Genomic DNA, 15,058 nt, shown 5'->3' on the forward strand with positions numbered 1-15,058 from the left:
CCATGGGCTGCACTGGCGAGAGAGTTGTTTGTTTCTCCCGCTTACCATGGGTATTACCTATGTGTACCATCCTTCTGGCTTTTTTAGTTTTCTTTTGTTGAGACCGGGTCTCTCTTTGTAGTCCTGGCTGTCTTAGAATTCCCTATATAGACCAGGCTGGCCTCAAAGTCATACAGATCCTTCTACCTCTATAGAGTGCTGGGATTAAAGGTCCTTATATCTGGCTTTTCGTGTGGATAGCAGGGATTGAGTTAAGGTCACCAGGCCATCTCCCCATCTAGATCTCGTTTTTATTTGCATTTTTCATATCATGTGTTGGCAGACTCTCATACATGGCTTTTGCGATGATATTCTGCACTTTCCAGCTAAGAGAGAAAATTGTGGGTGATAAACCCAAGTGGAACTTTTCAGGCTAGTCTGAGATTTGAGCTGGGGAAGACACAATTAATCACAGGGCAGGTGTTTTTCCCATACAGAGTCTGAGCAGCACGTTGCTGGCCAAAAGGCAGCTAAAGGTCAGTTGTGCTGCAGAAAGTCCCTCAACCATCCAAATCCAGAGAGAGGAAGGAGTTAAACCAGTTACCTTACAACATCAGGAGCCCCTAAGAAGGGCACTTGGATGTACCTAGAAGCTGAGGCCTTTCAGAATTGTGTTCTGTGTCGCCATGACTACTGCAGGCCGTAGAACAGAATGATGCACTCAGTCAGCCATCTTCTTCCTTCGTGGTCTTCAGTTGTGATTTGGGAACTGCCCAGGCCCAGTGTGAGAAGGTCTGCTACGTCCCAGTTAGGGCAAGCAAGAATCACAGAGGCCAGCAAAGCTGGGCTGAGAACGGAAAGAGAAATGAAACCCTGCCACGGCTCGTGTGTGCTCAAGCAAGAAAGCCACCTGTGGTCAGTTGACGTGTGGCTTGGGTAAAGAGAGGGGGCTAGAGCAGTGGGGGTGAGGACGGTAGACTTCAGGGAGTGGGCATGGGGGCAATCGCAGATAACAACAGTTAAAAATAAGGAGCATGGGGGTTGGGGATTTAGCTCAGTGGTAGAGCGCTTGCCTAGCAAGCGCAAGGCCCTGGGTTTGGTCCCCAGCTCCGAAAAAAAGAAAAAAAATAAGGAGCATGACCTCATAGGGCAAGGGGCAAAGGGCTGGGGTAGAGAGAAGGCAGGTTTTGGGAGGTAGAATAGATAGGTCACAGAAAACAGCCATTAATAGGTCACATCCATCGCACAGAGGAAAGAAACTGTTGACTTGAAACTGGGAGGCACCGACAAAGCGAGTAGCCCGTAGCTCTCTCATCTGTAAGATTGGGACTGTAATAGTTCCTTCCTCTTGGGGTCAGGTTAACTGATGCGTACAAAACGTACAGCTGAGTGTAGCCAGGTGCGCAGTGACTGAGGAGCCCGGGGTAGGAGAAACACACAGCCAGCTTGAGTGACAGAGCGAGAAACCCACCACAAAAAACAGAGGGTTGTACACATCTTATAGTTTGCCACAAACAAGTGTTGACCATATGAGAAGAAACTTCTGTTTTCTGAAAGGAACTGAGGAAGACTGACTATCTGGGAAGCCAGCGGCAACAACCAGAAATTCAGAGGGGAGGGAGGCACGAGAGACACTGCCCTGCCCCTTCCCCCCCCCCAGAATTGGGGCTCTGCCTCCAGAAACACACATATGTGTATGCAAAGTACTATAGTTAGGCATATCATGTTCTGGGAGGAAGCGGGCCCATAGCATATCACATTATCAGAGGACCTAATGGCACACATGTATGTACACATTTTAAAATTACTTAGCCAAAAAAAAAAAAAAAAAAGGGAAGCAGATGAGACAAGAGGTCTGCACTCATGCATGGATAGAAATAGCTAAGTCAGAGAACCCAGGACATAGGGTGGGGGGGCAAAAAAGTCAGCAAAGGAAACAGAAGGCTTAGAGAAACAAGCAAGCTTATGGGGGGATGGGAGAGGAGTTAGCTCAGCTGTCATGGAGCCCAGAAAAGGTTCATGGCTGTGGGAGCTGTTGACTAAAGTTTGATGGGCAGGTACGAAACTGGACGTCTGAGGCAGGGATGATAATAAGGACCCTGGCTATGTATCTCTTTCTGCCCTGCTTGACACATCAGAAGGCACTCACACAGGAGGATTAAAGGTGGTACACTATGCTCAGAGAAAGAAACCAGTCACAGAGTAAATAAGTTCAATTCAACAGCAACAAATCCCAGCACTCCGTAAGCAGAGGCAGGCAGATCTCTTGAGTTTGGAGCCAGCCTGGTCTACAATAAGCAGTTCCAGGACAGCCAGGGCTACACAAACAAACCCTGTCTCAAAAAAGCAAAAACAAACAAACAAACAAAAAACCCAAAGAAACCAACAACAATAACAAAACAAAACAAAACAAAACAAAACCCCAAAAACAAAAAACCCAAAACCAAAATCTCAGTCTTCATTAAGATTACTTTTTTTTTTTACCCCAAGATTTATTTATTATACATAAGTACACTGTAGCTGTCTTCAGACACACCAGAAGGGGGCATTAGATCTCATTACAGATGGTTGTGAGCCACCATGTGGTTGCTGGGAATTGAACTCAGAACCTCTGGAAGAGCAGCTGGTGTTCTTGACCACCAAGCCATCTCTCCAGTCCTCAAGATTACGTTTTATAGCCAAGCATGGCAGCTCTACTTCTAAGCCCAGGGCTCCGGAGAGACAGAGTTAGAGATAGGCTGGTCAGAAGCCTCAGGCCAATCTGGTTCCATTTAGTGACTTCTGGGTCAGCTAGGGCTGCATAGTGAGATTGTGTCTCAAAAAGAAAACAGAATCGGGGAGTGTCTGAAAAGTAATAACTGAACTGGAAAAATAGATATGTTCAAGCACTTGGGAGGCAACAGAGGAGTGATGGGTGGGAAGAGCTAAGCGGAGTGGTTATCATCTTAGAGGGCTGAGAGGGAGTTGAAAGAGAAAGAGGACTGGGCTGTGGACATACCTGAGAGAAAGAGGCTGTCGGCAAAAATATCCTCAAATGCAAAGTGCCCGTGCTGGTGGGCAAGCACGTCTGTGGGCATCTTACGGAGATCCAGGTGACTAGTAGACAGTGTCAGCAGACAAGCAGTGTCAAAGAGAGGGAATTACTCTTCGTGAGACGGAGCCACTGCGGTTTTGATGTCGCAGAGTGTAGGGATGCTGCATTCGGAAAAGAGCACTCCGATTCAAAGGACCGCTTGTTCTGGGTGTGGCGTGGCCCGGTTGGAAGAAGACAGAAGCATAGCACGCCACCGCCACCGGAAGGCTCCCGCATTACACCAGGTGGAGGTGATGGAGATTTGGTTCGATGTGGAGGCAAAGGGAGTGCTGAGATGTGTGCATCTCTGAGCATTTGAAGGCGACACGAACAGGATTTGTTGACAGACACGTTACCAGCAAGCACCATGGATGGCTCTAGGTTTTGAGAGGAAACCTTATTTGTTTTTAATTTGCTCCCAGAAGTAGATGTTCTGCAAAGATTTGTGCTCTGTCTCCTGGTTGTGAAACAAGTGCTTAAGAAAAAAAGATAAATTTTAAATAAATTGCATTGCCATTAAAAAGAAAGGAAAGGAAGGAAGGAAGGAAGGAAGGAAGGGAGGGAGGAAGGGAGGGAGGAAGGAAGGAAGGGCAGAAGACTATGCCCAGGATCATTCAGGGTGATTGAAGGTAATTGATGGTATTTGGAAATTATAGTTTTGTTGTTTTTTTCCCATTAAGTATGTAATACTGGGCTCCCTGAGAGAGTCCTCTTGGATTCCCTGTCCTGGGGGCTCTCTTACACGGTTCCAGAAGGCTATGTTGTCATTGGTAGGTTATTCCTTCTGTTTTCTCTGTCTCTAGGTAGCGGGAGACAGTGGTGAACTTTGACCCACAGATGTACTAGCAGGGCTGGACATCAGACAGGCACGGAGTAATGTCAGAGTAATTTAACTGCATTGTAGAAGCTGACAAGGAATGTCTGTCTTCCTGGGTTCTGAGTGTTTCTCCAGCTTCATCACCAGACCCCATTGTAGGTACCCACAGCAGAGTCCTGAAAGAACGAGGATGTCTCCTGCCGGCCCACTGGGAGAATTCTCTTTAGGGCCCTGAAAGATAAGCCATCCTGAAAAACTCATCCTCTGAGTCAATCCTCAAGTGATTTCCTGGAGGCAGGGGTGCAGAGTCACCATGCGTGGTTGGAAGCAGCCTGTGGCTTTCTAGAGACAAAGAAGGCTGTCTCCTCCAAAAGAATATGTCTCTGTCTGACCCAGAGTTCCTGATATTAACTGGGCTAGTGCTTTCTCAAGGAGGTTGGGATGATCCAATAACCCTGAACTAGAAGTCAGCAGACCCTGTTTTCTTATTAAACACGAGTGTGTCCTGTCTATCATCATCATCAACAACAGCCACACAGAGACACACACACACACCCTCTCTTAGCCTCAGGCTACTCCACTTAACGACTGCATTACATTCCTCCCTGTTTATAGTGAAACCTTCAGAACTACTTGTCTAAACTTGCTGCCTCCACTTCCTGATCTTCTGCTTGCTTACCAACCCGGGCCCATCCCTAAAATGAGGCTGTGTGTCCAGGCTCTCCCAATGACCTCATCTACTCAAATCACTTCAGGTATTTCAACTCCGCCGACTTCTAGTCCTTTCCTGAGCTCTGAAGCCATGCGTCCCATGGCCTACCCGACACCCTGACTCAGCTAAAACACAGTCAGTTTAGGCTCAGCATGGGCGGAGATGAATTCATCTTTTTATCAAATGTGCTGGCTAGTTTTATGTCCACTTGGTAATCATCAAAGAGGTAGGAACTTCGGTTGAGAAAATGCCTCTATAAGATGGGGCTGCAGGTAAGCTTGTTTGGTATTTTCTTTTTCTTTCTTGTTTTTGTTCCCCGCCCCCCAAAGGAGTGAGGCTTCTTTTCCTATTAGCAGCCTTTCACTTAAGCTGGTGCCACAGCCAGGCTTGTGTGTCCTCACTACCACTCCCCCCCACCCCTTTTTTTTTTCCAAGATAGGGTTTCTCTTGGGTGTAGCCTTGGCTGTGCTGGAACTCCTTCTGGAGACCCGGCTGGCCTTGAACATGGAGATCTGACTACCTCTGCCTTCAGAGTGCTGGGATTAAAGGCAGCCTGCCGCTTCCTCAGTCAGAAGCAGTTAGACCAGAAGCAGGATGATGACCTACCTGGCAGCATTCCCCTTGAGGAGAGTCAGCAAAAGCTGCTGTCACTCCTGTCCCCTCTACTCCACTCTAGATGGGTCAAAATCCTCTGTCTTTTTTATACCCACACATATCGCTATCCCCATTCTAACTGGCCTGCTGTGGTTAGCGTAACGACCTCAGTAAGTCTCCTAGCTAACCTCCCCTTCTCCATCCTCAGCACCCTTGAACTATCCACTGTCTGTTCTGTGGTACGAAGTCGGTTTGTTTGTTTGTTTGTTTTTTTGTTTTTGTTTTGTTTTTCTTTTTTCTTTTTTTGGAGCTGGGGACTGAACTCAGGGCCTTGTGCTTGCTAGGCAAGCGCTCTACCACTGAGCTAAATCCCCAACCCCACGAAGTGGTTTTCAGATACTGTTTTCCTAGCTCCCCTTCTCGCCTTCCTAGCCTCATTCTATGTCCCAGCCTCACACCGACTTTATCTATTATCATGACCTAAAGCCATTGATGCCCATAACTTTCTGCTACCTTCCAGCTTTTCTTGTAATATCTTCTCTTCCTCAGAGATCCCATTTCTCCTCTTTCAAAAATTACATCGTACTGTATGGGTTTTTTTTTTTTTTTAACCCCTGATTCTGTCCCTCTAAAATGTCCCTGATGGGTTGGATGTGGCTCCACTGCAGAGTTTCCATAAGAACTGGAACTTTGTCACCTCTCCCTTTATTGTTCCTTGTATCTTAGGGTAACAGGAATGTGACTTTCTCATTATTAGATTGAGAGTTTTTTCCAAAATGAAGATTTGGTCTCGTTCGTATCTGTATTTACACGGCTTAGCATAGAGCCCATCTACCTCATAGTATCAACTATACTCACATTCCTTAGGGAATAGTGGTCGAATGACTAAATATTCTTATCATATCAGGGATGAAGACAACAGAGGGTTTGGCCCGTAATCTTAGTACTTTGGGAGGTTGAGGCAGGATGAGAAAGACAGTGGAAACACACACATAGATTCCCCCACACCCTGAGCCACATGGCGGGCTCCTAAATCCCAGCTACTCTTTCTGCAATCAAGGCTTGGATCTTTCCCACCAGCCTTTCCTTTCATTTAGACAACTTTCAACCTTTGCTTTGCAGCTGCTGTTGTATCAGAAGACAGTGGAACATGTCTGGTTGCTGAGGTCAACAGCATGGACGTTTACCATGGATCACCAAGCAGGTTCTATTTTGAGAGTGTTCAACTATTTTTTTTTTTTTTTTTTGGTTCTTTTTTTCGGAGCTGGGGACCGAACCCAGGGCCTTGCGCTTCCTAGGCAAGCGCTCTACCACTGAGCTAAATCCCCAGCCCCTGAGTGTTCAACTCTTAACAGGACACTAGATCTCTAGGCGAGGCATTATAGCAAGGGAAAACTGCTAGAAGACTGTAGTTAGGAAAACAGTAAAGCCAAGACTATGAGACTGTCAGGAGCGCTGGGCATGGTGGTGGACGTCAGTAGTAAATCCAGTACCAAAAAGACATCACACATCACACTGAGGCAGAATTCATAGGTATTCTCTCTTCCTATTAGCACTGTCCTGCCCTCTCCCTTCAACCTCTCCCAGCTTCCCCAGCCTTGACAAAATGCTGCTCCTTAACGTGACATACTATAGATCTATTAGCCAGCACAACAACCACACTGCTTTCTTCTCAATTCTAAAGCCTCAAGACATTCCATGTGCGTGGCTCAGTTGAAGCCGCTTGTTACAACTGCCAAAGAGGAGCCACAGCCCATTCGTGCCTGTGCATACGGTCCCTCCAGAGCCTTGTGAGTCCGGGGGAAAGTATCAGAAAGGAGAAGTTGTTCAGGCATCATCACGAGTGCCTAATTCTGGAAGACAACAGTTGAATCAGGCTTTAATAAAACCCACCCAAGAAGCAAATGTGTGAACTGACTCCATTCATTCCGAAGGAGCCCAAGTCTTAAGCAGCAGACAGAAGAGGGGTTGAGGAGAGGGGAGAGAGAAGAGAAGGAAGAAGAGAGGGGGGGAAGAAAGGTTTTTCTAGGCTTAAAGATATTTTGGAAGGATGGTACTGGGGCAACGCCTTCAATCTCAACACTGAGGTGGCAGAGGCAGGCAAATCTCTGAGTTTGAGGCCAGCCTCATCTAAACACTAACTCGAAACAAACAAAGAAACAAACACAACTCCAAAAGAACCCACCCCCCCAAAAAAAGAAGAGAAAGGAAGGGAGAGAAGAGAGAGAAGAGAGGAGAGAGAGAGAGAGAGAGATAGAGAGAGAGAGAGAGAGAGAGAGAGAGAGAGAGCGTGTTTCATGAGGCAGGAACTGGAAAGCTAGCTCAGTAGTTCATTGACTACCCTTCCAGAGAACCCAGGCTCAATTCCACCACAACTGTCTGTAATTCCAGTTCCAGGAGATCTGGCACCCCTCCCATAGATATGCGGGTAGTCAAAACACCAATGCATGCAAAACGTAAGTAAATTAAAAAAAAATATTTTGGAGACACTGCAGACTTAAGCATCATACAGGTACCAGCGTATTGAAGATTCTAAATAGAACCCCAAGAAAAGCTCTGTTTAACCTTAAATCCCAGTCATGCTTGGGAGACAGGCATACGTCATCATCTAGTCACTTTTATGAAGGCCGAGGTGGTCTATCAGCGAATAGTCTTGAGTTAAAACACTATTTTCCAAGCCTGATCTATTTGCCTTAAACCTCCTTGGAGTATGTCTTATATTCCCTCTCTGTACTATTCCTGGATTTTTTTTTTAAATAAATAAAAGCGGTCTCATTATGTAACGCTGGTTAGCCTGAAACTCACTATGCCAGGCTGGCCTCAAACTTACAAAGATCCCCTTGTTTCTGCGTGTGGAGTAGTGAGTTAATTAAAGGTGTGGGTCACCATGCCCAGCTGAATATTTTTATTTAAAATTAATCACCCAATATCTAAAAAAAAAACTTTAGCTTAAACAGTTATTCCATGGGTTTTATGTGGCAGTTAAGTGGTTTTTTTTCAACATACACATTGAAATAGATACACGTCCACTTAAAAAAAAATGTCAAAGTTCGTCTGTGTAGGACCAAAAGTCCTCTCAAGCGATAAGACCATGCGTGGGATCATTAGTTGGAGAAGAGAGTGGTCACGTGGACATCACTAGCCAAACATGGAGGCAGAGGTGTTTAATCTATGGCCCGATGATGGGTAGGCATGATTGAGTCCAATACACTACCACCTTTGATACACCATTCTGGAGCCTGCATTCTGTTTCTATGTCTAGCTGGACTTCCTGGGAGGGATCTGGAAAGCCAATGACGATTATCCCAAGTTACCAGGGGCTGGAAGCTAAAGCAGAGGACTATTTTTCTTGAAGGCTGAATTATCTCAGCCTAACTGCAGTAAATGGGTGGGAACCAGATGCCTCGCCTGCTGGCCCTTTGACATGGGAAGGCTATTGAGGAGAGACGCTAAGCCAGGCAAAACTGACTCTGGCATATGGCTACGGAGAAAGAGCAATGGAATCAGGCAGGCCTAAATATTAGATGATAGATATTTTCTACATGCCCCCCAACAAGGTCTTTTTGTTTGTTTGGGATAGTTTATTAAAGACAATTATCACCGGGAGTCAGAGTGGTTAAACAACTTGTCCAAGGTCACTCAGAATAGGAAAATTCTGCATGGGAAAGCAGAATTCAAAAATGGGCCAGTTGACTTCCAAGTGTGGACTCTTAGCCACTGCATTACTGTACTTGCTTTTGCTTATTGGGCTCTTCTGTCAGAGGACCTGTTGATGAATCCTGGGGACTAAGTGCTGAACAAGATGGAGAGGTCCTCACCCTCACTGACCTCGAATTATATAGAGACAGACAAGAGGTCACTAGCTCCCCTATGAGTAACTTAAAGACTGTGGTAACTGTTATAAAGGAGAGAGGTAGGAAGGATCGGCACGTAGAAAGGGGCGTTTAGTTGAGTTTTGAAGTATTTACAAGAATTAATCCCAAGTGATTATCTCTCATAATACGTTTATGAAGGTTTTCCGAATTTATTTATATTTTGACTTAGGGGGGAATTGAGCCCGAGTGGAGATGAATTCAGCCTACGATCCAAGTGTTGATGTCATTAATCCCTCAAGACAGTAGATGGTCCACACCTAGGACTGTGAAGATTCAGGGCAGATCTCACAGCATGGTGCTCCCTAAATAATAGTTCTCTCCCGGGGTAGCGTCCTGAATAGAATCAGGAACCATTTACCTGGGGAATCCAATTCCCTTTGATCTGGAACCGCAGCCCTCCCACATCAACAGTAATTCCTGGCTCACTGTAGGTGCTTCATAAATATTTGAAAAAAGAACAAATGCAGTAGGGCACTTGTGACACCGGGCTACATGTATGAGTTTGTACCCTGGAGCTAAACCTGACTGAAAAATTAAAATAACTTTAAAAAATGGACGTGAAGTAATCCAGAAGTCTGAGGTCTGGACAAAGGCTGTGAGAAGACTCCAGCTACATGTGCCTTAGGGCCGCTGGTGAGCTGAGATCCCGGTAGCTAAGGTACGCGCGGATCAAACTTGTCTGGTTCTAGAAATGCAGAGGTTGGAGACTCGGTCCCTGCCCAGCCCAGCTGGGTCCCGCCGCGGCCTTTAAAGGCCTACCACGTGGCTGCACGGGTGTCCAGGGTCCAGAGGCGGTGTCCGCGCTGCGCCTGCGCACTGCCTAGAGCCGGCGTACCGCCTCTGAGAACGCCAGCCCGAAGCAAGGCAGAAAGCATAGGATGGGAGGAGCCAAGGCCATATGCTAATAAAGGGGCGGAACTTGCAAGGCAAAACCGGCTCTGTCTCCCGGACCTCTAAGAGACCCGCCGCAACCCTCAGCCTCTTTCCACGAGCGCTGACGTCGGCGACGTCCCATTTAAAAGCGGCCGCGCAGGCGCAGTGAGGGGAAATGCGAACTTAGGCTGTTACACAACTGCTGGGGTCTGTTCTCGCCGCCCGCCCGCCCGGCAGTCTGTCAGCAGCGTCGCCGCCGCCGTCGCCGCCTCCTCAGCTGTCCCGGGGAGTCTTGGGCCCTTGGTTGCTGTCGCCGTCTGTTCGTGCCTCTCAGGAGCTCCGTCCGCCTGTTCAGGCCGCCCCGACCGTCCGCCTCTCTTCCCCGCGCTGCCTCTGAGCCCGCAGCGTTCGCACGCCGGCCGACATGAGCGGGGACCATCTCCACAACGACTCCCAGGTGCGACCCGCCGGCCCCGATCTCGCCGCCGGCCGCCGGGTTCCGGCTCCAGCCCCTCCGGCCGCGCCGGGTTGACAGGCCCGGTTCCGCGGTGAGGGGCGGCCGGCTGGAGTCGCTTGGATGGTCGGGCCCCGGGCGGAGCCGTCAAGTTGGAGTTTGGGGGGGATGGCAGCCCCGGGTAGGCCATTCGCGGGCCTCTGGGTTCCGGGGCGCCGGGTGGGACCGAGCCCGGGCCCCCGGCCGCGCGCTCTCGCTCGCCGGCCCGGGGCTTCATGTGCGGGTTGTTTCATCTTCCCTCCTTTTCTTTCCTCAGATCGAAGCGGATTTCCGATTGAATGGTGAGTGTGCCCCCCGCCCCGCCCCGAGTGTCCCCACACGCCGCTGGCTGCCTCCCCCGCGCCGGGCCGGAGCCGGGCAGAGGACAGACATGGCGTCCCAGAGACTAAGTCCCGGCTCCTCGCTCACCGGCCCCATTGTTCCCATCGGGCCGCCTGTGGACCCCCTTTCCCGGGGCCCCAGCACCCCCAGATCATGGCCTTCCCCAGAGGGGACACTGGAGACCCCGCGTCGCCCGTCGCTGGGTCTCGGGCGGCCTTTCTCCGCCGGGATTCTTCCCGGGAAAGTCGCCTTGTCGACGGTCGGGACTTAGTCTCTGCGCCATTTTCTTTTTCTCTCTCCTCTCCTTTCTGTGCCTGTGTCTTTCTCTCCCTCCCTCGGCTCCTTCCTTGAGCTGTCCAGAAAGAGCTTTCTGCAGAGCAGAGCCATATAAATCACAGACCTCACCAGAGAAGGAAGGCTTAGAGACGAAATTATCATTTTTCCTTCTTAATAGAACTTTATTTTGGAAGTTACTTGCTTTCTGCTTCGTGTTTGCTTGCTTTTTTTTTCTTTTTCTTTTCTTTCTTTTTTCTTTTTCCTTTTTTTTTTTTTTTTTTTGTGTCTGTGTGTGCTTCCAGAATGAAAGATTCCCATAAGGGTAGCTGTTGGGTTTTATGGGCTTTTTTTTTCGTCGTCTTAATTTATTTTTTAAATGGTGAGATGTTTACGATAGCAGTTATGGTTCTTAAAACTAAAGCCATCTTTCATGGAGTTCTTTGTATTTGGGGATTGTTTTCCCAAGTTGTGTTCTTTGCAAAGATACCTCCCTTTCAAAAAGTTTTCAAGTTGTCTGTGTGTCACCTAGTGTGAGTGTTGGACTTGAGCATATTTTCTTTTAAAAAAAATTAAAAGTATTAGTGACTAGAACTTCCTATTGTGGCTAGGGTTCCCAAGGCAGGTTTTTTTCTTTTTCTTTCTCTCTCTCTTTTTTTTAAAGAGACATAGTTTAGTGTGCTCGTCCTAAGGAAAGGTTGTTGAGCTAATCATTTGGACATGATGTGCTGGCCTTTTCTTGAGGGTCATATGGAGTTTTTAAAGGGGTCTTATTTATTGAAGCAGAGTGGCCAGCCCTGACTCCTGTCCACTTGCTCATTCTTCTCAGGGGCTGCTGTTTTTTCAGGAATCAAGAATTAGCTAGCTTTCCCACACCCTTACACTTTTGAGCCCTTTCCAGTCATTTGTTTTTTTAAATATTTACACCGGTTACCCAGGAAAGAATGTTCCTGGGTATCTCCCACCACCCCAGTAAGAAGCTCCCATTTATGAGTTTTCCAGCAATTCCATTGTAGTATACTGGAAATTCCCACAGATTCTTATGGCACATGATCGTGTTCAGTTGAGTTTGGGTTCTGGGGAACTGAGTGAGAGAAGCCATTGGGTAAGCTTTTCTGGTGCAGAAGTCCATAGTACTGGTCTACCCAACAGAAAGCAGCCTTACCTTTATATTTTGAAGTGGGTCACCCAAAGAGAGATGGCACTGAGTTAGAAAATCTGTCTATCTAGGTAAAGCTATGCTTTTCTTGAGCACCTAATATGTGTCAGTACTGTGCTTAGTACTAGAATTGAACCTGTCACCACATCTGTCTTTGTTCAACTCAGCCTACTGGGGGGAGTCATTAGTTAATTACAAGGTAGGTGTTGGAGTATGTATATGTGTACCCAAAATGCTTTGGGAGCATAAAGGGTTTAATTTTATCTGGGGGTGGGTAATTTCAGAGGTGACTGAGCAGGGTGTTGTATAAGACTGGGTGCTGAGAATCGTCAGGGGTTGGATTGTTTCTTGGGAGTATTTGTCCATCCTGTCAGGCTTTTAAAAGAGGGCTATGAGACCATCAAGCATATAGATGTGCTTCTTTGAAAAGGGGGCAGAAAAGGATGTGGTAGGTATAGATGTAAAAAGTGGTTCTGAGGGAAGGTAGGAATTAAATATAGAAAAAGTGTTTGCTCTTTAGTTGAGCCTAGTACGTGTTATATTTAGCAATGAAACAAAATTGAGCCTTTTTTCCTCTTAAGTTTAACTTCCATTGTTCTCATTTAAATACAAAAGAGCTATTGAATGTGTGCATAGTTATGGTCTGGGTATGTTATCTTTGCATTTTTATAGAGTGAATTAAACTGCCTGTGCTAACTTTTAGGCTATTTTTCCATTTTCCAACAGTGATATTTAGTATTTATTGAGCACCTGTCAGGCTTGAATCTCAACTCACCTGATTTACTCTTTGGAAGGACCCTTATGAGTTAGTTACTGTTATCTCCATTTGAGATGAAACTGAGTGTACTCTAAAGCCATGAACCTAGCCTCCCTCCGTGCAATAGGGATGCTGCTGCTATGAAGAAATGACGTTTCCTGTTTTGTATAGGGCAGTTAGAGGGAAAGGGAAATACTGATGGCAGGCCATCTACTTTTTGCCAAAAATTTGAAGACAAAAGCAGTTTTGTGTGCCTACTACCTTAAGGTTCTGATGCTGTAGTGATGTCTTTGTAGTTATTGTCTAGATGTTAGTGTCAGTAACTTTGCTCTTTCAAGTATACACTGTGAACTAGTGAGTGATCAAATAAATATGAAAGACAATTTAAAAAAATTAAAGCTAGTTTTTTAATACCAGGCTTAATTGATCTTTATAGTGAGAGGATATTTAAATATGATTTTAAGTGTGCCTGAACAATCACATTAAAACCACCTTAATTTGCTTGCCCAAATCCTCTAAGGTGTAAAAGACTTCCTCCCAGCCCCCATTGTGGATACTTAACATTTACAGCCTTTTGTGTGAAATTTAGAACATTCTGGGTAATACTCAACTGCTGTGAAATGTTATTTGTGTAGTATATTTATATTGAAGATTTTAGCAATGAGCTAGTCATTTCAGGAGCATAGCCCAGACTTCATACTTCCCTCTCACCTGAATGAAAAAGGTTCCTTTTGTCAGTAGCACTAGCCATAATGGGGGTGAGTCATTACAGGATGCCTAGCTGTACAGTTGTTAACATTAGTTTAAGGTGCTGGGAATCTTTTTCTGTTTCAAGAACTTTAAGTTACTGTCTGTTTTATTGGACTTAATGGAGCTTCCTCCAATTACTCAACTTCATTACATTATGATTTGATAATGTGTATATTATGGATAGGTTTCATGGATTTAATTTGAATGAAGGGAATTGTTTTGATTGTAATGGTTGTACTTCTGTGCTTGCTGTCTGTTGTATATGAGTGATGACAGGCAATGAGAAGGCTCATAATGTGGCTTTAAACCTGAAAACTGGTTGTTTCTCCAAATGAAATCTGGAAATCTTTAGATTTAGTCTGGATGAATGTAAGTATTAGATTCCAGTGGAGTCTTTTTTACCCTTTAGAGCCAGACTCCTTGATGGACTTTTTTTGAAATTAGTAAACTGCTGGTATCTTGGAGCATATCAGCTCTCACGAAGTTCAGCCTGGCTATTTCTGGTAAAACAAGAAAATCTAGGATTTACTAAAGAAATCAGAAGAAAATCCTCATAGTTTAAAAGAAAAACGGGGTAATATTTCTAAGTCTTTAATGTCTATTTTTCTTTCGTAAGTAGATAGTGCAAAGTGGAATGTTGGGACCCAGAGTTGGTCCCCAAATCTTATGTCAACCTAAACACAGGGGAAGGAAAGTCTTTTTTCCGTCAGCATAAAAATGATGGATTTGAGAGTTTGAAGATACTGACTTATTCTGGGTATAGTGAAGCATAATAACTATTTGTATGAGTGACAGGAATCTTTATAGTTAACCTGTCTTAAGGCTACTATACCAAAATTAGGATTTAAGAATTTTGTTTTCAGTGTGTGTGGCATGGAAAAGTTAATAGTCTGCTTTTTTTTTTTTTTTTTTTTTTTTTGGTTCTTTTTTTCGGAGCTGGGGACCGAACCCAGGACCTTGCGCTTCCTAGGTAAGCGCTCTACCACTGAGCTAAATCCCCAGCCCCAAAAGTCTGCTTTTTAAATCTGTAAATCTGTTAGAAAAACTATATATTATAGCAACAGTTATGTTGATTATGACATGGGAAATAATTTTTGTCATTCTTTCTGAATACATGTCATTTTAGAAGACCATATTCATATTAATTGGGTGTGAGTATATAACATATATTACAGATCTTCAATAACTTTTCTAATGATGCTGAGTAAGACTGGCTTTTTCTTTTTTCTTTTTTCTTTTTTTTTTTTTTTTTTTTTTCTCGGAGCTGGGGACTGAACCCAGGGCCTTGCGCTTGCTAGGCAAGCGCTCTACCACTGAGCTAAATCCCCAACCCCAAGACTGGCTTTTTCAAACCCAGACCC

The 15,058-nt window shown here is 45.7% G+C and overlaps 1 protein-coding gene and 1 long non-coding RNA gene across 4 annotated transcripts in view; both read left to right on the top strand.

The window, feature by feature from the left end:
- Nucleotides 1-676: 676 nt before the first annotated feature.
- LOC103691948 (uncharacterized) lies at nucleotides 677-7,080 on the top strand. 2 transcript variants are annotated; one of them, XR_015684766.1, is made up of 4 exons: nucleotides 677-894; nucleotides 4,485-4,624; nucleotides 6,298-6,379; nucleotides 6,860-7,080. It is a non-coding gene; the product is annotated as an uncharacterized LOC103691948 (long non-coding RNA). The 2 variants fall into 2 exon arrangements; XR_015684767.1 differs by having other exon boundaries at nucleotides 716-894; nucleotides 6,298-6,473.
- Nucleotides 7,081-10,134: 3,054 nt separating this feature from the next.
- Nucleotides 10,135-15,058, top strand: part of Top1 (DNA topoisomerase I) — an 82,639-nt gene continuing 77,715 nt past the window's right edge. The window contains exons 1-2 of one of the 2 annotated variants that reach the window (XM_087654305.1): nucleotides 10,135-10,380; nucleotides 10,694-10,718. Coding sequence is in view for 1 of the 2 variants with exons in the window: in NM_022615.2 (NP_072137.1) it covers nucleotides 10,348-10,380; nucleotides 10,694-10,718 (58 nt within the window). In the remaining variant the exon portion in view is untranslated. 2 annotated transcript variants of the gene reach the window in all.

The sequence above is a fragment of the Rattus norvegicus genome, chromosome 3 (assembly GCF_021556685.1).
Source record: "Rattus norvegicus strain SHRSP/BbbUtx chromosome 3, alternate assembly SHRSP_T2T, whole genome shotgun sequence".
Taxonomy (NCBI): domain Eukaryota; kingdom Metazoa; phylum Chordata; class Mammalia; order Rodentia; family Muridae; genus Rattus; species Rattus norvegicus.